At 36.5% G+C, this 16,741-nt stretch overlaps 1 protein-coding gene across 4 annotated transcripts in view; it reads right to left on the bottom strand.

Moving 5' to 3' along the window:
* The window catches only part of LOC124370009 (alanyl-tRNA editing protein Aarsd1), a 66,563-nt gene that overhangs the window by 22,921 nt on the left and 26,901 nt on the right, over nucleotides 1–16,741 (bottom strand). For all 4 annotated transcript variants that reach the window (XM_046828281.1, XM_046828282.1, XM_046828283.1 and 1 more), the window contains 5 exons: nucleotides 14,796–14,927; nucleotides 11,181–11,397; nucleotides 8,408–8,500; nucleotides 2,598–2,725; nucleotides 348–464 (listed from right to left, as the gene is read on the bottom strand). In XM_046828281.1, coding sequence (XP_046684237.1) covers nucleotides 348–464; nucleotides 2,598–2,725; nucleotides 8,408–8,500; nucleotides 11,181–11,397; nucleotides 14,796–14,927 — 687 coding nt within the window. The remainder of the gene's footprint in view (nucleotides 1–347; nucleotides 465–2,597; nucleotides 2,726–8,407; nucleotides 8,501–11,180; nucleotides 11,398–14,795; nucleotides 14,928–16,741) is intronic.

Genomic DNA, 16,741 nt, shown 5'->3' with positions numbered 1-16,741 from the left:
GCAGATAATTATTGTCTCGCAGAATTCCAATTGCCTAACGGAACCATCCTCTTGAAGCACTTGTAGTACAGATGGACTGTATGACTTGAATTTTGCTTTAACAATACTAATAAAGATATGTATATCAAAAGATAGTTTGGTTTTAACCCATTTTAACGGTTTTTAAGACATTTTAGTCTTACTTATGAGGTTATTTGGTAATTTTATTATGATATCTCCAGTACTTCATAATCTCCTATAATGCAACAGTGTTCTGTTACAGTACATGTTGTATTATCTAGAGTCTACAGTATCCTGTATTGTTCTATGTAAAGTTAATGTTTAGATACATGATTTTGTGTACTTACTTCCAGTTGTGACAGGCTTGTCACATGTGTTCCACAGCACATGTTGTTTTCAAGGTCGCCGATCTGAACAATCCTTATGGAATCTCCATAGTTGTCTGGTAACCCTTTGGTCCTCGCCTGTTACAACCGTTCTGTCAATTTTGATGCAGTGACAATAACATAAACAACAGAAATGAATAATAAAGAGGTGGAGGCAATGATGTAATCTTGTTCCATGAAGAAAAATGTAATATAGCTGCGTCGGGGAAACCTAAACGGCCAAGATGTAAACGGAAACTTATCAAAAACTCTGCACTCCATGATGACCAAATTGTAACCCAAGAGGTTACATCGTCAATTACTGATTATTCTATTACTTGACCATCTCCATTGCGTACACACTTTGACAAAATATTGAACCCCAAAAAAGCCTTCCTGGCTGTCAAACCTTTTCAACGGGCTAGTAGCAGCAGAACCATAACTGAAAAATTGCTAAGTGACTTATGTTACAATTTTGTTGTTCAGCGCACAGGTAATGAAAATACTACTGTTTTGACTAAAAATAAACATAACGACAGATTCTACTATGAGATGAAGTTCTTAACCTGTGCCATAGTGTGCATTCTTCATCGCAAGATTCCATAACAATACACCTTAAGGTGATGATCTGTAGTTAACTTCATTTTACACTTCTTATTGTTTATATTTTAAAGTTTTCAGGTCTTTAACACCTAACTTCCATGCTAAGTATTTTGAAAATAACACTAGTGGTGTTTGGGGGAAATACAGATTAAGAATTATCTCAAAAACAGCAAAATACATTCTTCTTACAATGCAGCTATGGTGGGAAGGGTCGATTCAATGCTGAGTTTAGCTCCAGTTCAGATAAGATAGTTAAGTCTGCAACAGCATCAGATTTCAGATGCTGCAAGTAAGAAGACGGTGAACTGGAGCTAAACTTAACATTCACACATACTATCTGTAAACCCATCTTGTATCTAAATGGTTTCATCATTTGAAATACCTCATCGTTGGTTGGTTCATCATTGTTGTTATTTATGTACAGGCTTATTTTAGTATTCTACAGCACTGAATTTTGATACTATTTATTGATTGATATGGTAGGACTGCAACCACCAAACAGCTGTAGAGAAGCCTTTAGAACCCATAAGATCCTCACTATCGTATCACTATACATTCAAGAAACTGTGATGCACGCAGTAAGAGAGGGCCTACCAAAGCGGGGTGAAGTTCATCAGTACAACCTCAGAGACACTACTTTGTATGACCTTCCAGCCCACCGACTGTCACAGTTCGAAAAGAAGCCTACATACATCGGGAGGAAGCTTCACAACCACCTGCCATCAGAGCTGAGAGACAAAGGAGAGAATGAACTCAAACCAGCACTACACAAATGGCTTGCTGACCGCCCCTTCTACTCCATAGAAGAATTCTTTCAAAGAGTATTTGACATTTAAATTTTACAATGTAACCTTTTATATAATTACAAAAATTTATATTTTGTAAAAAAAAAACACTTGTATTGTTTACTATGACGCTAATACTGTTCTCAATGAGTATGTTAATAAAGAATTTTGTCTATTGTCTATTGGTCAAAATTTATTGTATGAGATGAAAAGTTATTCTCTCAATGAATAAACATTTTTAACAGGCCATGGAATAAATATTCTTTGTATGGAAGTGCACAAATCAGATATTATTTTTTAACTATGCGATGACAATAAAATGAAATAACAATAAACTCAAAAATTACAGACAAATCTCCTTGAAGTATACAAGTTGTTTTATTGTGATCAAGGGTTTTAATTAGTTTGTAATTTATATATCTTTAGGAAATAGTACCTTTAAGAATTTTATGTTTTCCGCAGCAATAATGTTTAATTTTCTGATTTATTATTGTTAAATAATAAAATTATTTTTACTTTCAAATTAAAAACTAAACATTTTAACATGTCTACATAAATTTCTGCAATTAAATTCGCTTATTAAATTAAAAAACAAAGTAGTATCCCATGGATATGTGAACCTTGTGATTTATATTACATACATGACTACAACTCAATTACAACTAATTTTTTACAAAACAAGGAACAAAAACTTAATGAAGTTTTAAATAATGACTTGGGACATATACAGTGAACATACATGTGACGTATGACAGTAAGTTTCACCTGCATTCCATAAAATTTCATGGAAATGAGAGACTAAGACTGCAGAGTGGTTTAAATTGCAGAATAAATGGATACATACCTTCTCCAGCCTTGCATCAGTTTCCCCTTGATTGTACAGATAAGTTGTCACACTGAGATTGTCCTTTATGTATTCATTTGCTTTGTTTTCCAAAGCCTTCAATTCTTGAGTGGAAATATCTGGAGTATCTGAAACAGATAATTTCCGATGACTGCAACTCCTCCTATTACATCATTACATGAGTGGGTGATGTACTGTACATACGGAAAAGATAGGTTAAATTGTTGTATTTGTTATAACTTCATATGTAAAATAACAGTTAATATAGCTTAAACCAATATATCATATATAATAAGTCGTGTAGTGGATTGGTTCTTTTACTGTCAGTATTTATTACACAACTGTTCAAAAAGTAATGATAATAGGTTCGTTACCCATTCACTTAGTCAACAATAATTTTAACTGGGAGTGCCGATGGCCGAGCCGAGCGGTCTAAGTCGTTGGACTTTGAGTCCGAGTTAGAGATAACGCAGGTTCAAATCCTGTCTATGACCATTGCACTTTTTATCAGTACCATTGAACTTGTACTGTATCGACTCTCCCCCTTATTCTGTTTGATAAGATCCTCGCACAGGCCAGTGACCCATGAGGGCGGACAGAATAAGGCTTAAAAGGGGATTGGCCTACTTTAAGTTAACAGATGCAGTGAGCGGAGATATCTGACACCTTGTGTAACGAGTTTTAGATATTCGCCTAGTATGGGCAGTAGGAATAAAACTTTGAGCGACGTTGTAATATAAATTGTTTAGTAAAACTCAGAAAGACACATATAGATTACTGACTAAGGTGTATGGTAATGTTATAAACCAGGTGATCTACAAGTGGTATAGAGTGTTCGAGGCGGATGGGGAGAGCATCGCTGACGAGCACAAGAGGGGTGACCTACACGTCTCGCACCGAGGTACTACAGAATACAGCTGCCACCAAAATCAATGAATGACCATTAGAAAGCTTGCCACCTGTCTAGATATCTCAATTGCTGTATATACGGCAGTTGCCACTTAGAGGGTTTAAATGGAGATACAATTTTTTGGAATTGACGTATATTTTTAGTTATAAATAACATAGGAATCAGTATCAAATTCAGAATTTTTTTAAGTACATCCCCTGAGAAAAATCAATAAAAAACACAATTTGATGACTGATAACAGTTAGGCCTAAAATGCAAAACTTTTCATCCACTTATTACACAATGTTTAATAACAACAGCGTATTAACAGGATCACGATAACAGCTAATTCCCGAACTTTTTATATACCATAGAATTTTTCAATAATAATGGAAAAACCATAATTTTGTTAAATGTTAAACATCCAAGTATAACAAAAGTATGTAGGCTTCGCAATATTGCAAACTAATTATTTCAATACGTGTTTTCAATGATTTTCCATGTACCCTAAGGAGTACTTAAGCAATAGTGTGCCCGACGAGATACAAGATAGTCTGAGGTATTTCTTTAAGCAAGAGATCATATTTAACAAACCAAGACAAGCAAACAATAAAAACGCCATAATAAAATGCACAGCAATGTGTACTCCATCGGGTGCATGACACGTTATACGAAATCCCGATGCGTACCTGATTGGGTACACACCGGCAGTTGTGAAAAATAGCGTGTACCCTCCTAATAGATGGGGAGCACATTGTCATGAACATGTTATCTACACTAAATAATGTCAATTACATTTAATCATCTGTAACTGTAGTTCATTACAGACATATTGCTATGAGTTTTAATGTGTTAAATTGAATTTTCAAATAAAGTGACAATTGAGTTGAAAATTTCGGGCCTTGCTACTTAAGACAGTTAAAGCTCATATAATTTATACATTTGTGAAAACTAAATAAAGTTTGGACTACTTGTTTACTTATTATTAATTTTCTTTGTATTAACCCTTCCCACGCGGAATTTATCTTTCAATTTTGACTCATAACGCGTAATTAACTTTAAAATTTTTTTCTAGATTTTACTAACTCTGTTTTTTTTTTTTTTTTTTTTTTTTTTTTTTTTTTTTCCCCCTGGGGCGGCCTACTGCCATGCACTTAAGCCTCAAGGGCCTTTTGCGCACCCCGGAAACACCATGAGGACTACCAGTCTACAACTTCAGCAGTTCAACAAACCGCCGAAAACAACCTATCAAGTCCTCCTGGGAAAACTCGCCACCCCTGTTCAAGCTACCAAAGATGGCATACCGCTCTCTTGCTATTGCTGGGCAATCAAAGAGCAGGTGCTCAGCAGTCTCCTCCTGCTCATTACACCTTCCACAGAGCGGATCCTCCTGAAGGATACCAACTCTGTGTAGATGCTTCTTCAGGTGACCATGCCCCGTAATGAGACCAATGACCTTGGAAGACATTGATCTGTTTAATGAGAGAAGGTCCGAGGCCACCTTTTTTTAGTTAGTGGTGGCTATTAGGAATACAAAAATAATACAGTATCACAAAATAATCAGACCCCTATATTTTTTTACAAATTTTCAAAATGTACATAAAATTGAAAAAACAACCTTTTTACTTGAATTTCTAAAAATATTTTCAACAAATAAAGTAATAACAACAAAATAAAAAGATAATATAATGCTAAATACAACAGGAACACGAACAGTAAATAAGGAAATATGGCAAAACAGCGTTAAACACTAAACTATGCCGTGCCGGGATATATCCGTTTACCGCGTAATGGTTCACCGCAGACTGAGGCAAAATCACGCCACGAGGGACAAAGCCACGCACTCCCACCACTGCGACGCGCCCAATGAGGTTCAAACTGTAACATCTGCTTTTCGGAACAAGTATTCAACATTCCCTTGAACTCTAGCGGATTCCACGGCAATTACAATTTATTAAATAACACACAATAGACTTTGAAGGATATATCCGTTTACCGCGTTTCGGTCAAAATTAGGCCTAACGGATATATCCGTTTTGCCGCGTGGGAAGGGTTAAATTTTTATTTATCTACAAATTTTTATAATTTAGAGTAATCTATATTGGATGTCTGTTTCATATTTTTCCAGTTTTCAACTTGTCTTACCAAACTATAGAAACTCTCAAAAACCATTTTTTGCTTATGCTAACTTAATTACGAGGGGGTACCCAAAAGTAACCGGAATCGTATTGATGGCAGCCGGCAGCGTGTAGTACACATTCCTGCCGCTAGGCGTGTGTCGCGCAACCCATTGCAAGCTCAGTGACCCCAGTTCCGTTGTCCTAGTGCATTCTGTTCGTTCGTAGTGACTGTTTTCGCTAACCCTGTTTTGTTCTTGTTTCGTTTTTTGTCATGGCAAGTTTAAGTGAACAACATGCAGCTGTGAAATTTTGTTTTTTACTTGGTAAAAATGCTGCAGAAACTATTTTAATGTTGAATACAGTTTACAAAGATGATGCTATGGGGAAAACTCAGGTCTACGAGTGGTTCGCTCGATTTAAAAATGGCGACATGTCGATTGAAGACAAACCTCGTTCTGGACGTCCATCAACCTCTCGAACGAAAATGTTGAGAAAATTTGTGAACTTGTGCTCACCGACCGTCAACAGACAATTGAGGAACTATCAGAGAGTAGTGGGTTAACTTGGAGCTCGGTTCAGCGAATTTTAACAGGAGATTTTTTTAGGACTGAAAAGGGTTGCTGCCAAGGGTCGACTTCTGACTGACCATCAAAAGGCACATTGAGTTGAAACTTGCCGCCTTCTGAAAGAACATCTCGAAAATGATCCCGATTTTCTGGAAAAGGTAATTACTGGTGAGGTAATTATGAGTCATGGTGCTATGGTTATGACCCAGAAACGAAGCAACAGTCAAGCCAATGGAAGTCGCCATCTTTTATTTCCACACATGAAAAGAGGCTTGAAAGGTCAACGATTTGACAGCGTTGAAGAGGTTAAGAAAAAAACGAAGCTTGAGCTTGCAGCCATTTCTAAAGATGACTACAAAAAATGTTTTGATCAATGGAAATACCGTTGGGACAAGTGTATTAGTTGTAATGGAGATTATTTTGAAGGAGATAAGGTCGTATTGTAAAAAATTTGATAATATATAATTTTTATAAAATAATTCCGGTTTTTTTTGGGTACCCCCTCGTATATACATAAATTATAATTTTTTTACCAGATTTTCAGTGAAAACCCATTTATAGCAAACTAGTCTTTATACAAGTACATCCATTATTATACTTAATAACAGTGAATTATATTCTAATTTCTTGTAGTTAGCTAGACAAAATTATACTAACAATTAACAGTTTTCTATTTTATCAGTGTATAATATCTTTCAAAATATATTGCAGGTTAATAAAGGCCAGGATTTTTCAGCGGGTTTTGTGATACAAAAATGATTCCCTCCCTTAAAATTTGTATGTTGAACGTCGTCCAACACCACAGTTTTGCCATTACCCTAGTATGTTGGACGGCATCCGACATTGAAATGATGAGAATTATACTTAATTTTCAACCAGTATGTGATGTTCCCAATTCGTGCTGTAACTGCACTGCACTCTCAGGAACTAATAATGACATACAGAGAATGATTTTCATCTGCTTAACTATTTTCAGACTTGTTCAAGTCACTAACTCAATATGTTGTTACCGAAACATCTTTACTTTCTGATTTCGAAGCTATTGCTGAATTATAGATTGACAATCATTCTAGTATTTACAAAAAATATACAAAGTGATGGTGATGGTGCTCATCTAACACTGGAAAACATAACAGACAGTGACAGTGATGATAAACAAGGCAAAGACCAAACAGTAAGTGCGGTGATGGTAATTTTTTCTTACACATTAATAGGTGGGAAAATATTTAACCCATTGCGGATCACTGACGAGCTGGGCTCGTCACGCAGCGGCCGGGCCTAACAGCACGGTGACGAGCTGAGGTCGCAAAAGCGGTCTGCTTTTAAATTTCCCTCCAAATAGTTCTTTTAATGTCTGATAGATCGGGCGATCGTCTTCACTTGTCTACTAAGAGTGTTTAACAACAGTCTACGTTTAGAATTTTCAAAAGTTTTATAAATATCCTACAGATCGCAGTTGTATGTCGAAGTTGAAAAATCATTGATATGAGTTTACTCTCTGCTTTTTAGCGTTTCTGATTGGGTGTTTTCCTCAGTTGTTATTATAATACTTTTGAGGTTAGTAACACAACTAAACGACGCAGACGTACATGTTGGTGGGTTTAGTCAAGACAATGGCCCGGATGTTGCAATCGATTCGCCCGATCTGCTTTATTTAGACTATGATTCAGACATCATCCCTGCCACGCCGTAACCTTGCTCGCATGTGATCGTTCCTACATCACGGAAACCCCAGCAGGCCCATGTTCCATCTGAATGAATACCTTCGCAGCTGAATTTTCTAGTATACAATAGCGAGCGATACGATGTGTCGCACCATTGCTGTTCGTGCGGCTGCTGACCGTGAATTAATTTGCGCCCGCTGGTGCCCGCGCGCCAAAACAATACGATCCGCAATGGGTTAACACATGTTCTTATCAATACGTAAAGAAAATTGCTAAGCGACCAAACCAATCAGAAACATCGCAGACTGGCTGAAAATGAAGCAAAACTGATGTCGTTACAATTTCATATTCTGTCCGACATATAAATGGAACAGCAAAATCACAATGTCATATAACGTCCGACATATGAGTTATAAGGGTTAAGAGTTTTTATTCAACTTTACTGACAATGTAATATAAATATTTTACAAAGAATTCAATACTCCATATTGTTGGCACTACGGCATCAGTCAATAAAAATCTACACATCTTAACTAAAATGTGCAACAGAAGTAACAAAGGTTTAACTTACTCAGGACTACATAGCAGCCATTATCTGACAACTGCCACCCCAGGGTGGCCCAACCAAATGTTTCACCAGCTACTGCACTTAGCAGATGTTGTCCTGGAATAACATAAATTGACAATGCTTAATCATTCATTGACAAATCACAGTTAACACTATTTCTTGTGGACTATACACTGTAGAGCTGCTTCTATTTTATTATTGAATGTAAGAACAAAATACTCTGCCTTTAACCCATTCAGGTAGTAGTTATTTAAGCCTCTGCACTCAGTCACTGTTTTATTCTATGGCAAGATTCATAGTTCACAACACAGAATTTAAAAAGTCATCAAAACTCTTTTCATAGTACATACATATAAATACACTATATAGTAGTATTTATATTGTTCACTGTTCTTTCTTTAGTAGTTTACTTACTACTTTGAAACAATTTTGCACAACAAAGGTGCAGCATCACTTGGCATTGTTCACAAATCCATCACTATCACTATCACTTGAATTATATTTACAATCACTGTACAAAACCTTAACAACTTCAGAATCACACGTTTTAACGATTCATAATTAAGTGTTATGTAAATAAACTGTCAGCGAATACAGTGTACAGTGCCACAATCATGAAAATGAAATAATTTGGCTAATGTTTTGCATTTTAAACTTTGTAAGGAACATCTCAACTATATCTAGAGGAAAAACCCTCAAGATTTGTACAAATTGTTTAGTTTATTTTTACAACCTATTACCTCACACAGCTTTCATTCACTATTCTTTTTCGGTACACATCACAAAGCTGGCGAATAATTTCAACAGTTTTGTGGTTTCTTGTCCACAAAAACCTAATCACAGAACACACCTCACGAACAATAAGATGTTCTGTTGAAGTGCACATTTTGACACGTTACAGAATGCAAAGTAGGTGGGGGCATGCAACCACAGCTGGATGAGTGCTGAGTGTAGAAACGTTATGACACCAAGCCTCTAACCCCACCTGTTGCCACAATAGGGCAAAATGTACATTAATTTCTGGACCCACATATACATAACGTATGTATGGTGAGAAGGGTTGATTCAATGCGAATGTTGAGTTCAGCTCCTTTTCACCTTCTGCTTAGTACAACATCTGAAATCTGACCCTATTTTATGTTTCCTGGAAACATGTAGAAAATTCGGATGCTCTGCTGTGCATAAAAATGTGTGTCTAAAACATCATAGTGCACTCAATTGTGCACCTGATGATAGAATGAAGACACCTCTTCATCTAGATTACTCTTGATTTGGTAGTCTAGGTGTCTAATGTCAGAACGACGTAAACATTTTGTTTAGAGCTTCTTCGTGGCCAACTTCTTTATGATAACTCGGACACTGACTCCAGATTCCAGGAGTTCAGTCTATGACTGTCAGATTTCAATGCTGCACTAAGCAAGCGGAAGGTGGAAAGATGAATGCAACATTTGTAGCCCTTATATGTTTTGTAACTTACATACGGGTAAAAGGAAAAAAATATTTATTTTAAAAATATAATGTTTTGTACAGTATAAAACTTTTAAATTATGATTCATTGATTAATTATAAGCCAGTTTAAAAGTGAAGGTTTTTTTAAGGACATGTAACATTTTTTGTCAGTTTTGTTAGTATTAGTTCTATAGGATAATTTACCCCATGTTTTTTATTTTGAGGACAGATTTCATAAAATTTTACTCGCCTTACTTAATAGTAAGGCGAGTAAAATTTTAATGTACATACATGTAACTACATTTTAATGTAGTTACATATTAATGTAACTTTTTATGGAGAGCAGTTTTATTCTTCTGTACAAACATTCAATTTAAAACGTTTTCTCCCAATTATGAATGTTAGAAAATTGATATAATTCATCATATAAATGGAAAATTTTTACCTTAACCCTCTCCCGCTCGCATTGTTTCCAGGCGTTCACGGTGCTTCTAACCTCAATTAATTCGCTCTGCCGGTCGCGCTCGGTCAAAATACACGGCACCTCAACTTACACACGTTCCGTCATTGTAATTAACTATAATTATATATATTAATTATTTTACTATATATTGGTTCAATGAAGTTGATTGTACGAGGCCAGGGAGGGGGCACACGGACAGCTGGGCGCGGGGTTGTTTGTTGCGCAGTTACTTGATGAAGGTCATTGTCTGGCCCGCCGTCACTGCCACTGCCACTGTGATCACTCCGAACTACATCCTCAATGCCACCAACTACTTCACAAGGCTCTGGTACATCACTACACTCACATGAATTGTCGCAATCACTACTAATAACGAGATCGATTTCACTGTCACGAAGTGTACGACTACAACCCGCTATTGTTTCCGCACAACTAATATAAATAGCAAAATAATGGAATAAATCTACTGTAAGAGTAAAGTAAATGGTCTCCTGATAGCAAACAACCCGTAGTAGTACAAAATATTGCTACTCGAGAGCAGCACTTATCGGCTCTAGTGGGTAAAGCAGTGCGTGCCGATCTGTGCCGTTTAAGCTGCAGTGGCTATGTGGTGGCCGTGCCGATTCATGCCTTGCGAGCAGGAGAGGGTTAATCGCCTAAGTACATTTTTTTAATCGAAGTATGTTTGAATTACATTATATATTTAAAACTTCCAAGTTATTTTACAGTTAGCACAAGTTCTTACTTTTTACTTGAGTAGTGTAACAAAAACTTTTACATTTTTTCAGTTTGTATATTGCAAATTGACTTTTTATATGAACAGTTTGTAAATTAGAAAATCAAATACAATTTAATGCCATATACCTGAATGATACAACATGTGTCTATGTCTTCGTTCCCAACATATAGTTTGGAGAACTTTTGTGCCTTTGGGCAACTCCAATAATGGGAAGTCCCATGTCTCTGTTACCAGATGTATGTTCCTGCCGTCGGCTCCACGCAACACGTGGAACACATCTACCTCAATATTTAGGATAGGTTCTGTATCTCTGATGATCCTCAGACTTCCTACGTCGGCGGGCTGTAAAATAAATCAGAAATGTTTTAATTTGTTTCCTTTTAGCGATATTTCACCATCACAAGTGCTATCATGAAGAATTTGAATTAAAAAAAACACAGATATGTATCAAAAATACTCCATAGCAAAAACGTCCCAAACATTCATATCTGCAAATAGTTTGATTAAGAGTTGCTTCAATAACCCATTGCGGATCACTGGTGAAATATTTCGTCATGCAGTAGCTGGTTGACGAGTTCAGGTCGCAAAAGCAATCTGCATTTAATTTTACCTCAAAATAGTTCTGATGTCTTGTAGATAACGTGAGCGTCATTACTAGTCTACTGAATGTTTTTAATGACTCATTCTTTAGTTTCCACAAACTAGTTTGTAAACACTCTATAAATTGCATTTGTAGGCTATGTATAATGAGCTGAATTCACTCTATGTTATGTAGCACCATAGATCTATCGTTTTTCTCTGCTGTTTTTACAACAGCAACTAGGTTTGCATTTACGGTAATGTACTGTTGAAGTGGAAAATTTACAATTGTCCGAATTTAATTGGTACTTATTACAGAGAGTGATAGTGAGTGTAAAATGAAATATTACATAGATCTTGAAATAATATATTATACATCTTTTTCAAATATAGAGACGAAAATATGTCTAACTTAAATACGAGAATCCAGTTCAATGTACAAGTAAGTTGAGTATGAACACTAATCTGCTGCTGACGCACAACTTAATCTATGCCCACTTGGACACGCACAGTAAAAAAAAAAAAAAAAAAAACAATTCGTAGTGGGTTCAACACAATAAGTCAATTTTTTATAGCATTATAATTAGGAGAATCTAAGATTACAATGATGTTTATTTAATTTTATATGTTATATGTATTTTTATTTATTTTCTGAATGATTTAATGAACCCCACCACCTGGACCAAAAGTACTTTTAGATCATAAAAAAATGGTGCGATTTCGGTGGTTCTCTTGAGAGCGGTGCAGAACTACAAGTACAAGTAATCTGTATCTTACTACTAAATCTGTACATCCATCAAGAACATCAAATCAAGAGAAAAACTACAGTACAATTCAATTCAGCAAAGTGAAAGATCTATAAGTATGAAGGGATCCTTTTTCTTAGCCCAGATTTATGGGCCGTTTCTAGGTCCTTCCCAGAAGTTCTGTTAGTGAGCAGAACGGCCTAGCAGTCAACCATTCTTCAGTTCCCACTGAACTTCTTTGTCAGTAAAGACTCCCATTCAGTCAAGTGGTATAACTTTTATTGAGGATTTATAATTTTGCATAATTCAACCTCAATCTTACTGTAAGTTGTATTACAATTAGTGCAATGATTAAGTATTTGATAGAATAGTTATGACACACACGTACAGTAGGGTGTTCCACAATTATATACGAAAAATAAAAGTTTGAAATATGTATCTCCACATTGCTGCCTTTGTTCCACTATGCATACTGAATCACCATAAAAAAATTGGGCCCAATCTGAGAACGTTTAGAGGTCCCTATGATTTGAAAGTTCTAGTTTTTATTTTTAATTTGTATAAATTAACCTTTAAAAGGTTACTTTTATTCAGCTAACAATTACAACAAACTTGTTTTTAATGGGTTTAATTTATTCCATCAATTTCACCTACTTTATATTCATCAACTTTCACTTTTGAAGATCCATTATTTTTACATTTCGATAGTAAATTACTTACAGACACTGAAAAAGTTGACAGAGTGGCACTTCTTGTTACTGGATACGGGATCGAAAATCTGATAGGAGTACCAAAGATTGATCGTAGGACTGTACAGGAACAAACTATAGCTTGTCTGAACACTCTGGATGATTGGAAACTAAGAAAAAATGTGTGCATTTGACACAACAGCTGCCAATACAGGGTTGAAGAGTGGCGCATGTGCCATTCTTGAAGACAGTTTCAATTCTAGCCTTGTGTGTATTCCATTTAGACACCATGTACTTGAAATTGTGCTCTCCTCCGTTTTGAGTACAACTTTTGGAGTTAGTGAGGGGCCTGATGTTGCCATAGTTAAGCATTTCTAATACTGGCCTCAGATTGACAAGGAAAAACTTTCCCCCGGTAGTAATGATTTGTTTGAAGCCAATGACCAAACAAAAAATCTCAGAAAAAATATGATAGACTATTATGGTGCTATTTTAGAGGACCCAAATCAATCAAAGCAGCCTCGAGATAAAAACTTAGAGCTTCTACAGTTTTGTTATGATTTTCTTAGTGATACAAGCTTAGAATAGAAAGTAAAGTTCCGAGCCCCAGCTGGTTTTCACAGTGCACGTTGGATGGCTAAGGCTATTTATTGTCTCAAAATATATTTATTTAAGGATTAGTTTACCCTTACATCGAAAGAAAAGAAGGGAATCACTGAGCTAAGCTTATTTGTAGCACTAATTACTGACGAAATTAGAACAAGGCGCCCAAACCTGAGAAGGTAGTTATGAATGACTTCCTTCTTTTAAAGCAAGTCGAAACATATACTAACTGCATCGTTAGGAAAGTTGCTTTAGTAGCATTTAAACGCCACCTATTGTTTTTTTTTAATCACTTGATTGGATTAACACTTTTTGATTCCCGCGCCGGTATCAAAACAAAAATTGAACCTACAGCGCCCACCAATGTTTAAGGCCCTTAAGAGACTAAAGAGTAAATAATTTAACCATGAGAGTCCTCTCAAAACATACGTTACACAGCGGACACGGAACTGTTCGTCATCCTACTTAAAAATGGTAAAGAAAAAGCATCTTCTTTCCTTTGCAAGGACCCTTGTTGTGGCCTACTGATCCAAATTTTACTGATTTTTAAGAGAAAGCACAGAACATTAAAGTAGTGAACGACTGTGCCAAAAGAGGGATTGCTCTGATTCAAACATTTAATACAAAAAATGAAGAACAGTTTGAATACTTTCTTCAGTTAGTACAACTACACACAAAACAGTTTCCAACGGTGAAGAATGCAACGCTGATGGCTTATAATGTTAATAAGCTGTAGTAAACTCGAAACTATTAGAAACTTTACACATATGGAGATATATTTATTATTTTAATAAATAAAGTAGGTTTTGTACAAAAGTATCGATGTTTTACTAAAAATTATATTTTGTTCTCGAAAGTGTTAAATCATACTAAATGTTGACCTAATCACCTAAAATTTGTTTGGAACAAGGGCATGAATGTGGAGAATGCGTTTTCTAACATTTTAGTTTTTGGACCACCCTAACATACAGGTAGTCAGTCGATTGGGAGGAAAGTGATAAATATATAGAATTCTTTATGGATTTGTTTGCTGTATACCAAATACTATAACCACTGTTTCAGGACATACCATTACAAAAGCCTTGAGATAGAATTTAACTACACTTAATACATATTTTCTTACCTGCCCGCCGCCTTCAGCAAACATAATAGTATTCTCAAATACCATGCCAATACATTTTACGGATTTCGTAGTCCCAGGACCAACAGGTACTGGGAAGCTTTGTTCAAAAACATCAACCAAAGCGGTTTCAAACTGAAAAATGATGAAGCAGTGTTAAAAATATTAACTTAATAGCACTTCGGTAAAACATTGTTGGTGAAACATAAATTATATTAATCATATTGTCAACTAAGTAAGTAGTAAGCAGTTTTTTCTGGTCTCTACCAATGAAAGGAAAATTGGAACAATTCCGAAACCAAGTAAAAAGAGGTGACCGGAGCAGACAATCTGGAGGAAGAGAGGATAATGAGTTAAGCTGCAGTTACACTGCAAGTAAACTTGTACAAGAACTTGCACAACTACTGTCGCATTATGTGAACAAGGATAAACAATTTTTATATCGAGTATTGTTACAAGTACTTGAGATACAAATATAGTAGAGATACTAAAAGTTCCAAAAGTTCCTGCCACATTACCCCCCTCACATTATCTTACATGTAAACAAGATGACATTGAGCTGCAAGCTTTTTCACCCACTAACAAAACTGAGGTCAAAAATATAATTTTAAATCTGAGCAACAGTAGTTCAAGTGGATGGGATGAGATGCCTAATAAGATACTTAAAGGTCTGTTGATACAGGGTGGAGCGCGGTAATTTGCTTTTTTGCACTATAGGCTGTAACGGCACTGTTGGTCGAAGAGAGGGGAGAGTGGGCATGGCTTATAGTGGCTGACGGGAGATTTGTATTCCTCCGCGTTCCAGTTGCCATCATGCAGTGGACACGAGAGGAGAGGTCGTTTTGTTTTGAAGCGTATTTTTCAAATGCCCACTCGATCAATGCAATGCAGCGTGCTTTTCGTTTACAATTCGCTGTTCCCCCACGCGGACGTGTTCCTGGTCGGTAATCAATTGTAAATTGGGTAACTGCATTCAGAACAGTAGGGAATGTGTCATGTGTACGAAGGGGAACTCAGAGAAGGATTACAACACCGGAAAACATCGATAGAGTTAGAGCTCTCCAAAATGCTCTGCTTTGAAGCAATCACTTGCTCTTGGCATTTCAAGACGTTCTCTCCACCGTCTTTCTTCATGATGAACTGAGATTTCACCAGTATAAAATGTGCGTGGTCCATCAATTGTCAGCACGGGACTATTTGACACGGCGTATTTCTTGTGAAGACATGCTTGCAACTATACCGCGTGACGCAATTGTGTTCTTTTCTGATGAGGCACATTTTCACCTCAGTGGGTGTGTCAACAAGCAAAACATGCGCTACTGGAGTGAAACAAACCCCAGAGAAGTCCACCAGAGACCTCTGCATTCGGACCATGTCACTGTGTGGTGCGCCATATCACGAGTAGGCGTCATTGGCCCTTACTTTTTTTAGGATAACCGTCGTGCCATAACTGAGAACTCCGAACGGTACTTGACTATGATACAGGATTTTTTTCAGCCGGCTCTTGAGGCAATGCAATTAGAGGATACATGGTTCCAACAGGATGGTGCCACTGCACACACAACGAGGGTTACCATGAATTGTTTGAGGCAAATGTTTCCTGGACGGCTTATCTCTTTGAGGGGTAATGTGAACTGGCCGGCACGCTCACCAGACTTAGCCCCATGCGATTTTTTCCTTTGGGGTTACCTGAAGTCGAAGGTGTATATCAACCGTCCCAACACCTTGGAAGACCTAAGGAACAATATTGAGGCTGAAATTGGCAGAATACCAGTCGACATGCTTGTTAGAGTTAATGAAAACTTCAGAAAACGTATGCAGCAGTGTGTGGATGCCGAAGGTCGACATTTGCCAGATACATTATTTAAAACTATGTAATTTAAAAATTCCCTTACTGTTCAATATAATTAAAATAAAAAATAATTTTTTCTAAGGTTCATAATTTTTTT

The sequence above is a fragment of the Homalodisca vitripennis genome, chromosome X (assembly GCF_021130785.1).
Source record: "Homalodisca vitripennis isolate AUS2020 chromosome X, UT_GWSS_2.1, whole genome shotgun sequence".
Lineage (NCBI taxonomy): Eukaryota > Metazoa > Arthropoda > Insecta > Hemiptera > Cicadellidae > Homalodisca > Homalodisca vitripennis.
The sequence above is the reverse complement of the archived record's forward strand: the minus strand, read 5'-3'. Positions and strand labels throughout refer to the sequence as shown.